The sequence below is a fragment of the Monodelphis domestica genome, chromosome 7 (assembly GCF_027887165.1).
Source record: "Monodelphis domestica isolate mMonDom1 chromosome 7, mMonDom1.pri, whole genome shotgun sequence".
NCBI lineage: Eukaryota > Metazoa > Chordata > Mammalia > Didelphimorphia > Didelphidae > Monodelphis > Monodelphis domestica.
This window is the reverse complement of record NC_077233.1, coordinates 128,116,429-128,135,060: the sequence shown is the minus strand read 5'-3', so window position 1 is coordinate 128,135,060 and position 18,632 is coordinate 128,116,429. Positions and strand designations below refer to the sequence as shown.

The following is an 18,632-nucleotide window of genomic DNA, read 5'->3' as shown; positions in this document are numbered from 1 at the left end:
GAATTAAAGAAAATACAGAGTAAGAAAGCACGTGTCTAGGTGGGCCGAGAGGCCCATTCAACCTCACCTACATCATGAAAGACTCGTCTACTTGCAAGTGGAAACAGGAAGAGCCAGTAGGCTTTACAACCAGTTTAAATAGAAATTTTTGATCTCGCCCAGGTGAGGATCTCAGTGAGATTACAAAGCATTCTGGGAACCAGAGCAAGAACTTCTGGGGATTGGAGTCTGGGGTTCAAGTCTCCATTTTTACAGGATTCAAAGACAACAATAGCAACAAAAATCTTTGTCCTTCAAGACCTTAAATTGTTTATTGTTGTTTTCAGTCGTGTTTGACTTCCTGACCCCAATTTGGGGTTTTCTTGGCAAAGACATGAGTGCTTTTCCATTTCCTTCTCTATTTCATTTTACAGTTGAGGAAGCTGAGGCAAACAGGGTTAAATGGCTTGCCCAGGGTCACCCCTACTAATAGGTATCTGAGGTCAGTTTTAAACACAGGAAGATGAGTCTCTGCTTCCTGGCCAGGCACTCTCTCCACTGAGCAGCCCCAGTTTCCATTGTACTGGTACTCCAAAAGTCTCAGACTCTAGTGACTTCTCTTTAATTGTGTTCTTGACATTCCACTTGAATGTCCCATCTTGCCTCAGTCTCAGCATTTCTGAAACAGACCATAACACCTTCCCTCTTCCCCAAACTGAGTGCCATCACCATTCTCTCGGTCACCTAGAATCCTCATTCCTTCCCTCCTCTCCCACTGCCACCTCCCAATATCTGATCCATAATCACAACCAATTATGTTATTGGATGGTTTGTGTATATCCTCCTTTGCTTAAGGGATAATTTCTGGATTTCTTAGCCTGACTTTGCAGGACTCCATGATCTGGTTCCCTGTCACTGCCTTGCACAAACTGCTTTGATCATGTTGAGCCGTTTCTTGACCTCTGAACCAGCCTTATTGATTCTAGTTTCCTTTCCAGGAACGTCTGCTCCCACTCAAGGCTGAAAGAATCAGGGGGTCCAAAGGGCTCCAGAGAAGGGAGATCATGCATTTTATTGATGAGGACTGCATGTGTGCTGAAGGCCCTTCTAACTTGGAAGTTCAAGAGACAGAAATTGAATCCGTGCTCATTTTTCAAGACTTAGCTCAAATCTTCCCCTCCCCCCTTTCTGTGACGTGCACTCGGGCCATTTGGAAGTAGGTTTCTAAGTTTTTGTGCCCACTTATGAACTCCTTTTTCATTATTATGATTTATTCTGAATTTAACAATTCAGGATAAAATTTGAATTTAACCATTCAGACAAAATAAATGAAATAAAACAAGCATTTCTATATACAAAGAAGAGCATAAAGAATTACATCAAATAAGCAAATCTCTGTTACATACAGAGGCAGCCAGATTGTACAGTGGTTGGAGTGCCTGGCCTGGAGTCAGGAAGACTTATCTTCCTGAGTTCAAATCTGGTTTCAGACATTTGCTAGCTGTATGACCCTGGGAAAGTCCCTTAACCTTGTTTGCCTCAATTTTTTCATCTGCCCAATGAGCTGGAGAAGGAAATGGCAAACTACTCCAGTATCTTTGCCAAGAAAACCCCAGATGGAATCATAAAGAGTCTGAAACAACTGAATAATAGCAAATTACACAGTGCTAGCTTTTCTTCTTCAGAATGTAATACATTTTCCATAGAACTTCAGACCTGTTTTGCTTTTCTAGTTTTCTTTCCTTTAGCCTTCTGTTCTTTTCTGTGCATTTTAAAAAACAGTGATTCAGTGGCCCATTATTCTTTCTTTTTCTTTTTGGCATCCCATTTGCCAGCTCCTTTCTCCCTCCCCAGTGTCCCCTTACCCCCAGAGAGAAAAAATAAATAAATAAAACCACCAACAAAACCCTTATAACAAATTGCATGGTCACTCCTAAAACACTCTTAGTTATCACCATAGATCTTTTCATATCTGTATGCCTTGTCCTCCCTACTTGGGCTGGAAACTCCTTGAGGGAACTTGAGGGTGATAGATTTAGCATTGAAAGAGACTTTAGAGATAGTAGAATCATAGCATCAGAGCTGGAAGGGCCTTTGACAACCATCTAGTCTGACCATGCTCATTGTACAAATGAGGAAACTGAGTCAGGTATTCTTTTTCAGAGATGGAATTTTAAAGTAGATCTTGACTCCAATGCTTCCTCTAAGGCATCACCCCCCCCCCCATTTCATTCTCTTTTTTTCCCCCCTAACCCTAACTTTCTGTCTTAATACCAACTCTAAGAAAGAAAGGCAAGAGCTGGGCATTTGGGATTAAGTGACTTGCCTAGGATACTACTGCTAGGAAGTGTCTGAGATCAAATTTTAATGCAAGTCCTCTCAACTCCAGGCATGATGCCGTTATCCACTGTTCTTTAGCTCCCTTGAAAATTTGTTGTTGTTGTTGGTCATGTCCAATTCTTTTGTGACCCCGTTTGTGGTTTGCTTGGTAGAGATAATATGTATAAAGATTTGCTATTATTCTATATACTATTAAATATAAATATATTTATAAAAATATATAAATAAAAAATAGATAAAAGGAATAAAGGGAGATGAAGTAAAAATATAAGTAAATACAAATATATAAGTAAAAATAAATAAAAGGAGATAAAAAATATATATAAGTAAAAAAGAAATAAATAGATGAAATAAAATAAATACAAATGGGTAAATGCAAATATATAAGTAAAAAATAGATAAATACAAATATAAGTAAATAAATAGACAAAAAGAAAAAATAAATAGTAAATAAAAGATAGGTAAATAAAAATTGATAAATAAAGGGAGATAAAAAGACAAATATATAAATAAAGATATATATAAATATAAAATGAAATAGTTAAATAAAAGGAATAAATAAAAGTTTGTCATTTCCTTCTCTAGCTCATTTCAGGCATCAGGTCTCTCAATCCACTGAGGCAAATGAAAATAAAATAAAAGCGACTCACTCAATTACTCAGCTAGAAAGTTTCTGAGGTTAGATTTGAATTCAGGAAGATGAACGTCCAGACTCCAGACCTGACAGTCTTATCTACTGCGCCACCTGGCTGCCCCTTCTGATAATATTCCTCTGCCTTATCCCCATTCTCCCTTCCTCTGACCAGTATCACAGTGAAAAGATGATTTTTTCTCAGTTCTTTTCCTCTCCCGCTTTTCTTTATCTCTTTAGGATACAAGAGGCTTCTGCCCTCATACCTTTTGACTCCCTGTTTTCTGTGGCTTTCCAGGTTGCCAGCTAAGTTGGTGGTAGTTTGAGAAGGCTGCTACCATGACCAAAGTTTGAGAGTGTGTGTGCCAAGTGGGGAAGAGGGAAGCTTATCTGGTATCTCTCTTGTACCCTGGCATGACTTCAAGCATTCAGGTAGCTTGGAGAGAAACTCAGTATTGGGTCAGTATTAAATTTCGCCAGGAGTTTATTATGGTCTTCAGGGCTTGACGGTAGTGAGTCATTTTTTTGGAATGAGATGTAGACTGGAAAGAGTCCCTAGTTTGAAGTCAAGCCTAGTTCTGCCACTTGCTGTGTGCCTCAGTTTACTCATCTGTAAAATTGGGTTTCCAAAGTCCTATTCTCACCATAACTCTGAGGTAGGAGCATTAAAAGTATTATTCTCTTTTTTTATAGACTTGCCCCCAGTCACAAAACTAATATGTGAAAGGGGAGGACCCAAATCCAGATCTTTTGACTCTAATGTTTTTCCTAATGAACCCTAATGCTGCTATAGTAATGGGAAGTCACTTCACCTCTTTGAGACTTGGTGTTTTCCTCTGTAAAATGGGACTAATAATAATCAGTCATAGGGTTATTGTGAGAAAAAAGACTTTTAAAATCTGGTTTCATAGCTGAGGAAATACATTACTATATAGATGTGAGTTACTATTATCGAATGAGTTACTTAATTAAAAAAGTACTTATTGGGGACAGCTAGGTGACTCAGTGGGTTGAGTGCCAACCCTAGATCCTGGGTTCAAATCTGGTCTCAGACACTTCTTGGCGGCGTGACTCTGGGCAAGGCACTTTAACCTTGGAACTAATATAGAATATTGATTCTAAGATGGAAGGTAAGGCTTTTAATTTTTTAAAAATCTTTTTAAAGCATTTATTAAACTCTTACTATGTTCAGAAGATTGAGGCTATGAATAGAAAGACAAGACAGTCTTTGCCATTAAGGAACTTTTATTGTAATAAGGAAAACAATATGTATTATTAGTCACAATCATTGATTTAGAGACTTTACAGGTCATGTAGTCTATCTTTTTTTCCTTTCAGATAAGGAACTAGAGGCCCAGAGAAGTTTAGTCATTTGCCCAATGCCATACAGGGACTAAGTAGCAATCACACCATTTGAATCCAGCTCCTCTGACTCCAAAGTCTCCTCTCTCCATGTTTGTTTAAAAAAATTTTTTTTTAGTTAAAATTTTTTTTATATTTTAATAACAAATTTTTATATAAGTTTTCCAGTTATATGATCCATATTGTCTCTGTACCTTCTTCCCTCCCCTCTTCCAGAGCTGACAAAGCAATTCAGTCTGAGTTATACATGTATTATTATTTTTTAATATAATTTTTTCTTTATTTTATCCCAGTAACAAATTTACATGTAAGTTTTCCAAGGTTCCATGATTCATGTTGTCTCCCTCTCCTCTTCCCTCCCCTCTCCCAGAGCTGACAAGCAATTCAGTCTGGGTTATACATGCATTATCATGTAAAACCTATGTCCATACTATTTATTTTTGTAAGTAAGTAATCTTATAAAACCCACACTCCCAAACATAGACCCAAATAAACAAGCAATAAATTGTCAAGTTCTGCTTGACAAATGACTTGTTGCTAATAAATGGTAAAAAAAAAATGTAAAATATTAAAAAAGAATTAGTTTAAATTATAAAATCATACGTTTTCTTCTGCATTTCTACTCCCAACAATTTTCTCTAGAGGTGGATAGCATTCTTTAAGTCCCTCACTATTTATTTATAGTCAGACTTTCTCCCTGGATTTATTGCCACCTTTTGTGGTTGTCCTGAGGAAAGCTCTTTGTAAACTGTCCAGCACACCAGGAATGAAAATTGTTATTCCCCTTCCTTGCCTCTGTGGCCCTAGCTGGATGTTTGAACTTCCCGACCATTTCTCCCTCTCTCCGATTGAAGGAACGACCTTATATTATCAACCCGGGCTCTTGTATGGCGGCTCGGTGGAGCATGACTGCAGCACCCATCGGAGTATCGGCTATTACCTGGAGAGTCTCCTTTGCTTGGCCCCCTTTATGAAGCACCCATTAAGAGTAGTTCTGCGGGGCATAACCAATGACCAGATCGACCCATCGGTAAGTATCAAGAATATCATAATAGGCCGTTATTTTCTCCTTTAGTCAATTACCCCATCAATAACATTTATTAATCTGCTCTGAGCCAGGGGTTTTAAGTGCTAGGGATACAGAACAGTCTCTGCCCTCAAGGGGCTTTCAATCTAAAAGGGGAGACAGTGTGCCAGCAAATAAGATACAGAATCAAGCTTGCACGTGCCTATGCATGTTTTACTGGTGTTGTTCAATCATGTCTGACTCTCTGTGACCTCATTTGGGGTTTTCTTGGCAAACGTAGTAGAGTGGTTTGCCGTTTCCTTCTCCAGCTCGTTTTACAGGTGAGGAAACTAAGGCAAGTAGGATTAAGTGATTTGTCTAGGGTCATGCAGCTAGTCCGTATCTGAAGCTAGGTTTGAACTCATGAAGATGAGTCTTTCTGATTCTAAGCCTAGTCTACTGTATGACCTAATGACCTGTGTGAATATATGTATAAATATGTTTTATAGGTAAATATTTATTTTTGTATGTACATGTGTTTTTTTATAGATGTATATATTTATGCAAAATAAATAGTAAAACAGTTTAGCAGAAGGAAAGCTCTAGAATGAAGGGGGAAAGGACGCATAGAACCTAATTTCCTAGGAAATGTAGTTTTTAAAGAGTATTTTGTTTTATTTTAACTTAGGGTGTTTTGTTCATGGAAGAGATGAACCTGGACATGAAAATCATTAAAATTAGTAATCTGTCATGGTTGCTGGAGATTTCCAGTGCAAGCAGACAGTTGGGAAGTAGAGGAGAGAGCAGGCTTGGGAAATGGGAAGGGGGAGAGGGACAAATCCTGATGTGGTCACTTATTGCTTGGCCTCTGGTTTCTTATCTGTAAAATGAGGGGGTTGGACTAGATAACTTGTAAGGTCCCTCTCTAACTATAAAATGCTCCATCCTTCCTGATGGTTCTTTGCTCCCCATCATTCATAGAAACGGAGCGAAGGAGGTGAAGGGACCAGCCGCCAGCTACTCTGAAGTATTTGCCTGTCTAGAGATGCCTGAAGAAGGCAAAAATGTCTTTGGGTGGCCCTAACCAGATTTAAATATAACTGGAGAATATTTAACAAAATAAATAAAAATACACTCAAAGAGATGTTGTGATATGAATACATGGTTTTCCAAGTCAGTATGTGGCCCGAAGGTGTAGTGGCACCCCTTTGAATTTGACACTCTCTTTCCCTTCAGGGAACTTCCAGGCTAGTAAAAGGAATAAGACCCAGATGTACACAACTCTCATGAATCCCATCATTGTATGGTGAAGTGCATTAAAAAAAAAAGATAGAAAACATCATGCTATGTGAAGTCTGAAAAGGAAGCTTATTCTGGTTTGGGGGAAGGGATGAGGAAAAAGCTCATTTCAGAATCGGGGTCTCTTTGTTATACTATTGGTTGTGTGACTCCAAGTAAATCTCTTACCCACTCAGAGGCCTCAGGAACTCTCAGAACCTCTGCATTTCAGAGAAAGTTCTGAGCTACAGGAGGAGAGGGAGTTCTCTCGTCCAAGGGTTCCCCTGGCCTCATCCTTAAATCTGGTGCCAGCCTCTTCTCCCAGACAGAGCTCCTCATGTGCTAACTTCTAGCCAAGCTGTGGTCTTTTCTATCTCTCCAAGGAGCCCTACCCCTTCCCCTTCCATGTTCTTTGCTCGCCGTGTTCCCCACTCCTAAAATATTGGTCTCTTTTCACCTACTAAGCTGCCATCTGTCCTTTAAAACTCTCCTCAGAAATCACCTCCTTCAGGAAGCCTGCCCATCCTGCGTACCTCACATTCTTATCTACCATCTATTGGGGGCTTTGCTCTAGAACTCTGTGCATGATGTGAATTGCTCATTATTTATCCTTGTGCTTATTTAACCAATTTAGCTAGGTGATGCAAGGCAAGTTACTTACCTTTTCTGTGGTACTATTTCTCTAGCTGCAAAATATGGACCTGACACTTTAAATAAGCCTTTTAAATCTTAAACCTCTATAGAAAGTGGAGTTATTTGTTTAGCAAACTTCATTGCTTAGGCATTTAAAAAAAATTACTGTCTTCTCTGACTCTTCAAAACCCTGAGGAAATACTATCCACAGGGTCTTCTTGGCAAAGGTAACTGGAGGAGGTAGGTGGCTATTTCTTTCTTCAGTGGATTAAGGCAAGTCCAGAGTTACAAAGCCAGGGTTTGAGATAGATGTAATCTTAGGTCTTCCTGATTCCATGCCCAGGACTCTATCCATCTAGATGCCATATTAGGACATAGATACTCGATGTAAGGTATGATTCTCATTCTCTTCTAAGAACTTGGAACTTAAGTCAACTCTGCTGACTCTTGATGTGCTGTGTCAGTGGACCAAGCTCTGATGAGTCCTACCAAGCTGGAGTTTAAAGGGTTACAAAATTAGTATATATCAGAAGCAAGATTTGAACTCGAAGTCTTCTTGGTGTAGAGGCTGAATCTCCACTGATTGTGCCATACTATCAGAGGGAGACTGTCTCTGTGTCTTTATATCTATCCCCAGCCCTCAACACAGTATCTGGCACATCGTAAATAATTAATAACTGCTTATTTTATATATGCATATATATGTGTATATATTTTGCTGCTCTTCCTTCTTTTCATATCTTAATTTATCTCTTAAAAATTACTTTATAGGTGGATGTTCTGAAGGCAACAGCCCTACCTTTATTGAAACAGTTTGGAATTGATGGAGAATCATTTGAGCTTAAGGTAAGAAATGGGGAGCTATAGGTTCTTCTTAAATTTGTTTTCTTCTGCTCAAAAGAGTATTTCTTGAATGTGTTGCTCCATTTTCCATCAGCCATGTCTTATAACTTTCCTTTCATTCTTGATTTAAGTAAAAATTTATTTGACACAATGAAGTAAGCTATCAGGTTTTCTTAAAAATAAAATTTAGGGGAAAGATCCCTATATTAATCATGATAGCTCAGAGAATTTCAGAATTGGGAAGAATATTGGGGTTCTCTTTTTAAAGCTTTACCTTCCATCTTGGAATCAATGTTAGGTATGGGTTCCAAGGCAGAAGAGAGGTAAGGATAGGTAGTGGAGATTAGGTGACTTGCCCAGGGCCTCATAGGTATGAAGTGTTTGAGTCCAAATTTGAATTTGAACCTAGGACCTCCTAGCTCTCTCTCCCCTGAGCCCCCTAACTACCCCCAGAATCCCTTCTATTTCATCTTGCCATCCAGGTGACACCTCCAATGATGGGTTATCTTCTGAGGCAGTGCAATCTACCTTTGGATAGATCTGATTGATGGAAAATTTTCCTTTATCACTAGCATCCTTCTGATTCTGTTCATCTTCTACCTGACTGCTCCTTGGGGATATGGGGATATTCAGAGAAGCCTAGTCTCTCTGGCATGAGGGCTTGCCAGGCCCTTTTTCATGGCTGCTTTTCACTTTTCGTGGTGTCCACCATCACCCAATTCTCACCTGTGGCTCAAAGAAGCTATAGCATGTGCAATGGTCACATCCCAGTAAAACCATCTCAGCAGACTAGCTAAACCAGAATGAGAGCCACTGACAGGTCTTAGTCCTGTGGATGGATTTAGGGGAATGTCTCCACCAAATGTGTGAAGACTTCCCCCAGCAGAATGGGCAGATGAGTTTGTCTCAGTGACTATGAAGGTGACTGAAGCAGGTGCTGCAGAGCTTGGTCAGACCTCAAAGATGCCAAGCAACTCCTGCATCCTGACTTTTAAAGTCTTGCCACTGGACTTTGATGACTAGAAGAAAGAGGGAGGCTAGGCTAACGACTTTGTGTGATTCTGCCTCCCTTAAGTCCAGTTCGTGAGCAAGTCATGACATCATTTGCCCTTTTCAGAAACAGGAAGAACAGCCACAACCTGACTACTCCTAGTTCTGACTTTGTGGTCAAGCAGGATTAGTTTAATTTCTCTTTAGTATTTGTCAAGTCAAGAAGCATTTTTAAAGTACTTCCCATAGGCTAAGTGCTATGCTAAGCAAAGGAAATACAGATACAAGGAGTAAAGACACTTACTCCAAAGAGTCTACTTTCTTTTTTAAAATTAACTTTCACCTTCCATCTTGGAATCAATACTATGTATCAGTTCTAAGGCAGAAGAGTGGGGAAAAAATGGCTGGGAAAGATGAGAGGACCTTTATGGAAAGATTTGGGAAAGCAGCCTAGAGAGAAAGGGAGACGTAGCTGACTTAGCTTCCTTCCTTTCATGTATCTGCAAAGTCTTTAGTGGATGGGAAGGGTTGCCATCCCCAGTTAAATGAACCTCATACTGTATAATTGAAAATCTGTTACCCTAAAAAAAAAAGAACTACATTTCCTGAGAGCCCACTGATTTCCTGTCATTACGTACTTCCTGTAGACAGAGGATAAAGTCAGTGGGAGATGTGGCTCTTCCTCTTTTTTTGGCATGCAGCCAGTGGTGATGGTGGTGAGTGGGGATTTTGAAATGGCTAAACCAGCCATGGGCACATGGTTTTTATTTTGTATCCTCTTTATTCCTAATGATCTTTAATAAACCTAAAAACTCTAGCCTGCCCCCTTTCTTGGCTGCCCCTCTGGATGCATGACAGTTTGTCACGGTCCCATTCTGAGGTTCACGAAGTACTTTGACAGAATCTCAGCGTTGGAAGGGCCCTCAAAGGCCATCTTGTTCAAACATCTGAGTGGAATCCATTCTAGAACACTTAACTAATGGCCATCCAACCTTGGCTTGATGATCTCTGCAGACATTTACCACCTGAATGTAGCCCTGACTTTTGGATAGCTCTAATATTTATAAAAAGCCTAGATTTTCCTCTTTCTAACTTCCACTTGTTTCTAGTTTGACCACACAGAACAAGTTCAATTCTGGCACCCTTACTTGTACTACCCCCATTCTCTTAAGAGTAAAAATTCTTTCAGCCAGTACTAAACACAATCTTAAGGACCTAGAAGGATATCTTGGTCATCTTCCTTTGGATTTTTTCCAGTTTATCAGTGTCCTTCCTAAAATATGGAGCACAGAATGAATCAGAAAGCATCTATTAAGTATTTAACTAACTACGGACGGCTCTACTATGCCAGATGTTCCTTGTCCTCAGGTGGCTTCCATTCTAATAGAAGGGGACATGGAGGGGAATGCTGGCCAGGGAGGGTTATTATAGGACATTGTAAGGAGAGCACAGGTGTAATCATTGGGCAACTGATTGGCACATCTCTTCTAGGAAAATGGTATTGATAGAACTGAACACATTACCACAGAGAGAGTGTGACCAGGGCAGAGTACATTGTGACTGTCACCCGCACAGGCTTGGACTTCTTAATGCAGCCCAAGATTGCATTAACTTTTTTTTTTAATTAATCCTTGTCTTCTGTCTTAGAATCAATACTAAGTATTGGTTCCAAGGCAGACGAGCAATAAGCACTACGTAATTGGGGTTCAGTGATTTGCCTGGGGTTACAACAGCCAGAAGTGTCTGAGACTAGATTTGAACCCAGGTCCTCCAGATTCCAGGCCTGGTGCTCTTTCCACTTGAGACATTGAACTATTAATGATTAATATCATGACTAATGTCATTCATTGACTCAAAACCACTTTGAACTAGTTAAATGTCATTTAGTCCTATTTTTCTATCATTTCCATTTTTAAAAATATGAGAAATGCTATCAGTTTTTGCTAAAAGAGGTCCTCTGGTTGCAAAGCTTTCTCCTAATGGAGAATTCTCCTGTTAAAGATAGAAAAGACAAGAGGTTGATTCACTTTCTTGATGAAGCCATGCTAGTTCTTCCAAGATCTCTGCTTCCGTCTCTAGGTATTTACTAAAAATCTCTTCAATAATTTATTTTAGAATTTTGCCTCATGGATTGAAGTCCTTTTTATTGGTCTCCAGTTTGCATATTCCAATCATCTCATTTCCAGAGATGAGGGCAATGTTTGCTTCTCCCTTTCCATTATATTATCCCTGATTTTTCCAGGAACATACAGTGGCCCAGCCATCAATTCTGCCCATTTTTCTCCCCCATGTCAAGAGACAGCATGGAGGTTGGGTGACTTCAGAATCAGCAAGACTGGCTGGACCCCAGACAACCCTGGACGAATAAAAACTGCAGAACAAAATAATCAGGAACTTTGGTAGAGGGAAACATTGCCCTGGAAGTAAAATCACAGTTCTGGTCCAGAAGGGGCAAGATGTAATTCACCTAGCTTTAGTGTTGTGTGCTCATTAAAGATACTTAGTGCTTTCTTATTGTCATTTTATTTGCCTTGGGCTTCAGCTCCCCATTATTTTTTCACAGTATGCATATAAGTGGAGGCCTGGGTTATGTCAGCCCTGGGCTGACCAACTCCAGAAAGTATCACTCTGAAAAATATTCTAGGTACTTTCATCCCCATTATTAAGCAACTTTTCACCCCAGAAGATCCTTCCACCTCTGTGGCCTTCTAAAACCAAGAGATCTCTCTGGCCCTTTGGCCCCTTCAATTCCTTTTAGAACTTCTATTTTAAAAGGGAATGAGGGGGCAGCTGGGTGGCTCAGTGGATTGTGAGCCAGGCCTAGAGATGGAAGGTCCTGGGTTCAAACCTGGCCTCAGACACTTCCCAGCTATGTGACCCTGGGCAAGTCACTTAACCCCCATTGCCTAGCCCTTATCCCTCTTCTGCTTTGGAGCCAATACACAGTATCGACTCCAAGATGGAAGGTAAGGGTTTATTTTAAAAAATGACAAAATAAAAAAATTAAAGAGAATGATCTGGGACAGCTAGGTAGCTTTTGTGGATGGAGAGGCAGGCTCAGAGACAGGAGGTTATGGGTTCCAATATGGCCTCAGACGATTCCTGGATGATCCTAGACAAGTCACTGAATCCCCATTGCCTAGACATTATTGCTCTTTTGCCTCGGAATCAGTATTTAGTATTGATTCTAAGACAGAAGGAGAGGATTTTTTTTTTAAAAGGAAAAGGGAATGGCCACGGTCACCATCTTCACTTCGTCAATTCTCTCCAGTCTCTGCTCTTGACTCTTCTTTTTCCATTGTGCTTCCACATAGGGGGGCAAGAAAGGAGACCTTTTTTGTCTTGCCCGTGTTAGAATGCACAATACCTGGTACACAATAAGCATTTGTGCTTATTGACTTGCCTCTTGATGTAGAACAATGGTGCTGCCAGTTCTGTGATTCTGAAGCCCATTAATGCTAAATAATCTGTGCCCTGATGAAATGGGAATAATATGGAATTCAGATTTGGAAACCAGAAGCCATATCAAGTGGCAGCTTCCCAACAAAGCCACCTACAGCTTACATCCATGTTCTAAAGTTTCACAGTTGATTTTAGAATGATTTACTCCCTTGCTTTAATCACTTCATGTTTTTGGTGTCTTCCCCTCAAATTAATGTTTTCTTATTTTTCCCTTCTCCGCCACTGCAATTGCATTTTAGATTGTCCGAAGAGGAATGCCCCCAGGAGGGGGAGGTGAAGTCTTCTTCTCTTGCCCCGTGAGGAAGCTGTTGAAACCCATTCAGCTCACAGACCCTGGCAAAATCAAACGTATCCGAGGAATGGCGTATCCTTTTAATTTGGTAACAGTGATAATGGCACCTCACATTTATCTTGGGTATTAAGGTCTAAAAATCACTCTTTTTGCAACAGACCTGCAAGGTAGGTAGGTAGTGTTATCCCTAGTCAAGAGATGAGGAAAATGTTTTAAACTCATTTAAATACATAATTAAGGAAAATTATGGAGGGGGTAGCTAGTGGCTCAGTGGATAGAGAGCCAGGCCTAGACCTGGGAATCCAGGGTTCAAATCTGGCCTCAGCCATTTCTTACCTGTGGGATCCTGGGTAAGTCGCTTAACCACCCCCACCCTCAGCCCCCTCCCCATTGCCTAGCCCTTACCTCTCTTCTGCTTTGGAACCAGTACTTAGTGTTGAGTCCAAAATGGAAAGTAAGAGTGTTTTTTTGTTGTTGTCATTGTTTTTAATCAATTACAGAATGATGTAGGAAAAATTTTGAGTTGGAGTGCTCTGGTTTGAATTTTAATCTTGCTTTTACTATATATGAACCAGGACTCGTCCTTTGACCTCTGAGTCTCAGTATCCTGTCTCTAAAATTTGATTGTGGATCTTGACTTTGTGCCTTAAATCCTTATGATCTGGGTTATATTATGGGGATTTTATCAAAGGGGAAAGGGTTTATACGCAAGGGAAAAATCACATTTAAATAACTTAAGTTTATTAATAGAGAAGGAAAAGATGTTGGGGAAGGAATAAGGAGAAGGATAGTCTGACTTTTTACCCACTGTATTTAATTATCTAAGCTTACACTAATTATCTTAACTAAAGACTATTAAGAATACATCCCCCAGTAAACCCAGAATCTCACACACACGGGGTCAATGAGTGGTCAGGTATCAGGAATCCAAGCTGTGGTGTCCTCAGATGGTCCCAGCAAGGTCGAGGTCTTTTCCCCATTCAATCTGTCCACCAGGAAGACTGGAGATTTTCCTCTCACCCTCGGCCAGGTGATCCTCCAAGGCCAGTTGCTTGATAGGTGGTTTGTTCAGGGAATCTCAGCTACACACCTTCCTTCTTCACTTTCAGCCCCAGACTGAGCCAGTTGGAAAACTGCTCCTTGGAACTCTGACCCAACCAGCTCATGAAAGATTCTGAGTCTTAAGACCTGTCAATCATTCTTGCAACTTCCACCTTCCCTTGCTACAGATAGAAATCCAAGTATTTGAATTCGAAGACCTGTGTTTTTTTCCTCCTATACTGCCTTCTGGTCATGTTTTGCCACTCTGTTACAGTCCAAAGTCTCTGGATACCTTGGATCCAGATCCATGGGGGTGAAAGATCGGGATTCTATTCAGAATGATTTTCCCACCAAATCTTGAAACAAAGTAACTATGCAGTTAGGCTAGCACGGTGGAATTTAGGAGCTGGAAGGATACTTAAAAAATTACTTGAGCTCTTCCCGTCCTCTGTAGACACACGGTATCATGGGCAAATGACCCAGATGCTTTCTAAAACCCTTTTCCCCCCCTCCCCCCCTTGGTTCTGTAAATAGCAGAACTCTGGTTTAGGACCATAGAGGAGGGGAAGCAGTATGGTATAATATAGAACGAGCGCTGGATTTGTAATGAGATGACCCAGGTTCAAGTCCCAGTTTGGTTGCTTAATTAGCCATTCCACCTTGAAGGAAGTTATTCTTCAGACTCTAGAAAGGGGTGCTTGTTTTCCTCCTGTCTAAAATGAGGGGATTAGATTAGGTGTTCTCTAAATGTTAATGTTGGAACCCGTTCAGCTCATGAAATCAAACATCTCAGGAATGACGTATCCTTTCAATCTGGTAACAGTTATAATATTCTTAACAAAGAGCCATCTGAAGCTTATATTCATGTTCTGAGTATCGCTGCTGTGGGTTTTAGAATTATCTACTCCCTTGTTTAATCCTTTGTAAATACTGTGAGAAAATATCTGGTTATAATAAGATCTCTGATATTTTCCATAGCCTCTCCCTATGTGTGACTGGTTCATTTAGTCACATTTTCCTAAAAATAATAATAATTATTATTATATATTATATATATATAATATATTTTTAAAATTCCTAAAAATAATAACCAAAGACATGGGCAGGTTAGGTTTTTTCTATAGAAAGATGTGTTGTATGTGGCCAGGTTTTCTATAGCTTTTGTTGATAAATTCTGTATAAAACTTTCTAGTGCCATACTTAATCTGATTCTTCCTTCCTATAAGCCATTTTGTTCTTAAGAAAAATACCTGATTGGGATCATTTTTTGATAGAATGAAGGGACAGAGCAGAAAGAAACAAGCTGAGCACCTGTCAATGTCCTGACAATTCTTCATCTTGTCTGAAGTAATTCATTCCTTTTTCTTCCCTCTCCAACCCTAATAACATCCTAAACACCAGATAAACTCCTCAAGAAAATAACTGCTGAACGGAGAAAAGTGGGCAAGGTTAGAGACTCATAATCTCTCTTTCTCTGCCCATTGGGGTCAAATTTTCTCCTATTTTAGTACAAAAAGGCTAAAAAGTTATTCTGTAATGTCCTCCAAAAGGCCAGAACTGTGATTTCTTTTTTCTTTTTTTTTTAATTTGAGCATTTCCAAACATTATTCACTGGAGACAAAGATCATTTTCTTTTCTCCCCCTCCCCCCCATAGCTGACGCACAATTCAAGAACTGTGATTTCTAGCATTTCTAGCATCTCTTCCTTATTATAAAATCTCATCTTGGCAAAATCATTTGACGATCCCTTGAGCTTTGTTATATTGGGATTTTTTTAATCCAGTGTAGCCAAAAATCCTTTGCCAAGCCTCTCCTTCTTCCCCCCATTAATTCCTAGGCATCCAGATACTGGCCCATTGACCCTAGGGTGTGGCTTGCTGAGATTTTTAGCAAAATATGTTTTGTACCTAATGAGCTAGCACACTTGAAGCAGCAGGCCACTAAAAGGGGGCTTCAGTCTCTTCCCAGTGACCCGTCGTGTCACTCCTTGCCACCAGGTGTCATGCTAGCAGGCAGCCTCCAAACAGGAATTGCAGTGGTCGAAAAATGGTTTATCTGGGATTTCTGATTATGTGGCCCATTATCAGGGGGGAGAACCTTGGATGCCTTTCCTGTGATCCCTTGGTGACGGTATGAGGGACCTCTGTGCAGGAGAGGAAGAGGGACGTTTTCTGGAGTCCTCGGCTGTCTGAAATCTCGCGCCATCCTTTAAAGGCTTCTTCTCGAGGTGCCACTGAATGACCGATAATAATCTTCCCCTCAGAACTCACGCAGCTTTTTGCCTTGCACCCTTCTCAGGGCATAGTGTGTACTCTCATTATCTGTGCTTGTTTCCTGGCCACCTAGTTGACTGTAATGTAAATTCCATGAGAACCAGGACTCTAGATTTTATAAACTTTGCATCTTCCTGATGCCTTGCTCAGGTCTCTCTGCACACAGTGGGTGATTCAGGAACATTTGTTTGGAATGAAAAAGAAAGCTGGTTTATTGAGTGGCTGGAGAGTTCCTTAGGGGCACAGGCCAAGGGAACAAGCATAGGATGTGGGATCCGAAGCCCTTTGTTTGAATTCTGATTCTCCTGCTTTACTGAACCTTGTGTGTTCTTCGGTATCTATCTGTGACTTGGTTTCCTCTTTTGTAAAATGAGGGCTGTTATGGATCAAATTGCTTACCTTCTTGGGGAAGGAAGGAGGGAATTTGGAATTCAAAATTATAGAAAAATGAATGTTAAAAATTGGCTTTTTGCATGTAATTGGGGGAAAAATTATTCGTTTAAAATAAAATAAAATGAGGGAAGTTAGACCTGATGTTCTCTGTGCTCCCTTCCAAATTGAACTCCCCTTATTATATTACTTTGAGGCCTTTAAATTTCATCTGTTGTTGCTCACCTTTTTTAGGATTCTTAGTACATAGGCTTTTGAAAGCTAGAATACCTAGGTACTTAAAGTACTTGGGAACACCACATTTAACCCAACCTGGGGTGGGGGTGGAGATAGTGGAAATAAGATGGACAGCTTGGTAGTATAGTAGATAGAGTGCCAGGCCTGGAGTCAGGAGGACCTGGGTTCAAAACTAGTCTCAGACCCTTTCTAGTTGTATGACCTTGGACAAGTCATTTAATCTCATTGCCTAACCCTTATGTCTCTTCTATCTTAGAATGGATACTAAGACAGATGGTAAAGGTTTGAACAACAACAAAATCCCAGGCAGATGGCAATTTTCCTATTTTAAAAAATTTTTTAAATTTTATTTAATTAGATGATTTAGAATGACTTTCCTGTTTTTAAAGTCACTTCTAAACACCTCAAAAACTTGAATTCAACAGCCCCTTACAAAATCCCAAGGTGTTGTTTTTTTTTTAATTTGGGGGGATTTTTACATTTTAATTTATTTAATTTTAATTTTTAAATTTGATTTTTTAAAATTAAGGTTACTTCTCTTTAATAGGTTTCTATAATCAAAATCACTAGTATTTCAGATATTCTGATCCTGGATTTAAAAAAATGCTGCTGAGATTCTCAGACACAGGTTCACTGTCTTATACCTAATTTGTGAAAGGCTGGAATAGTTCATCAGTCAGTAACAGGTGATTTATCATCTCCTGCCAAACCGAGCACAATACAATGCCTGGACAGCTACACTTGATTCCAGGACCCAAAGTTACCTCTGATTTGTAACTAATTCCTCATTAGAGGCAGGTGGGAATGCCATAGTGCAGAGATCCCTGAGTTCAAATCCAGCCTCATATACTTATTAGCTGCATGACCCTGGGCAAGTCACAACCTCATTGCCCCAATTATAAAGTGGAGATTATAATAGCACCTAAAGATAAAAAGTTTCTGGCACAAAGTAGATGACTAACAAACCCTTCTCCTACTTGTCATGACCTAGGAGTTTTTGCCTTGAATGGCCTCAGTTTCCTCTTCTGTAAAATTAGAGATCATCTACTCAGATTCTCCATTGAAACTTGAGAATTTAACTTGGTGTAGGGTGGTGAGATATTGATCTAAACTTAATCTCTCCCATACTGTTTTCCAATTTTTCCCAGCAGTTTTTGTCAAATAGTGGGTTTTTGTCCCCAAACCTAGGATCGTTGGTTTATTGTACGCTAGCTTGCTGATGTCCTTTACCCCAAGTCTGTTCCATTGATTCCCTCCCTTTCTGTCTCTTAGCCAGTACCATATTGTTTTGATGACCACTGCTTTATAGTACAGTTTAAGATCTGGTACTGCTAGGCCACCTTCCTTCACATTTTTTTTTTCATGATTATTCTTGATCTTTTGTTCTTTCAAATGAACTTTGTTATAATTTTTTCTAATTCGATAAAGATTTTTGGTAGTTTGGTGTAATAAGTAAACTAATTTGGTAGGATTGTCATTTTTATTATGTTAGTTCATCCTATCCATGAGCAATTAATGTTTTTCCAATTATTTACATTTAGTTTTAATTGTGTGGAATGTGTTCTATAGTTGTGTTCATATAATTCCTGTGTTTGTCTTGGTAAATAGATTCCTAAACATTTTATATTGTTTGGGTAATTTTAAATGGAATTTCTCTTTCTAATGCCTGCTGCCTGGATGTGTTGGAAATATATATAGAAATGCTGATGATTTATGTGGGTTTATTTTGTATCCTGCAACCTGTCTAAAATTCTTAAAAATACGAAAGCCAATTTGTAGCCAGCCACCATCTGAATATTTATTCTACTTTCAGTTTAACCACTCTCTCCCCCAAAATGTTCCTTTTTACTGGGGTTTACTCTATTATTTGAGCCA

At 39.6% G+C, this 18,632-nt stretch overlaps 1 protein-coding gene across 1 annotated transcript in view; it reads left to right on the top strand.

The window, feature by feature from the left end:
- Positions 1–18,632, top strand: part of RCL1 (RNA terminal phosphate cyclase like 1) — a 66,844-nt gene that overhangs the window by 24,063 nt on the left and 24,149 nt on the right. Inside the window, exons 3-5 of the mRNA XM_001365181.4 lie at positions 5,167–5,342; positions 8,001–8,075; positions 12,764–12,888. Coding sequence (XP_001365218.1) covers positions 5,167–5,342; positions 8,001–8,075; positions 12,764–12,888 — 376 coding nt within the window. The remainder of the gene's footprint in view (positions 1–5,166; positions 5,343–8,000; positions 8,076–12,763; positions 12,889–18,632) is intronic.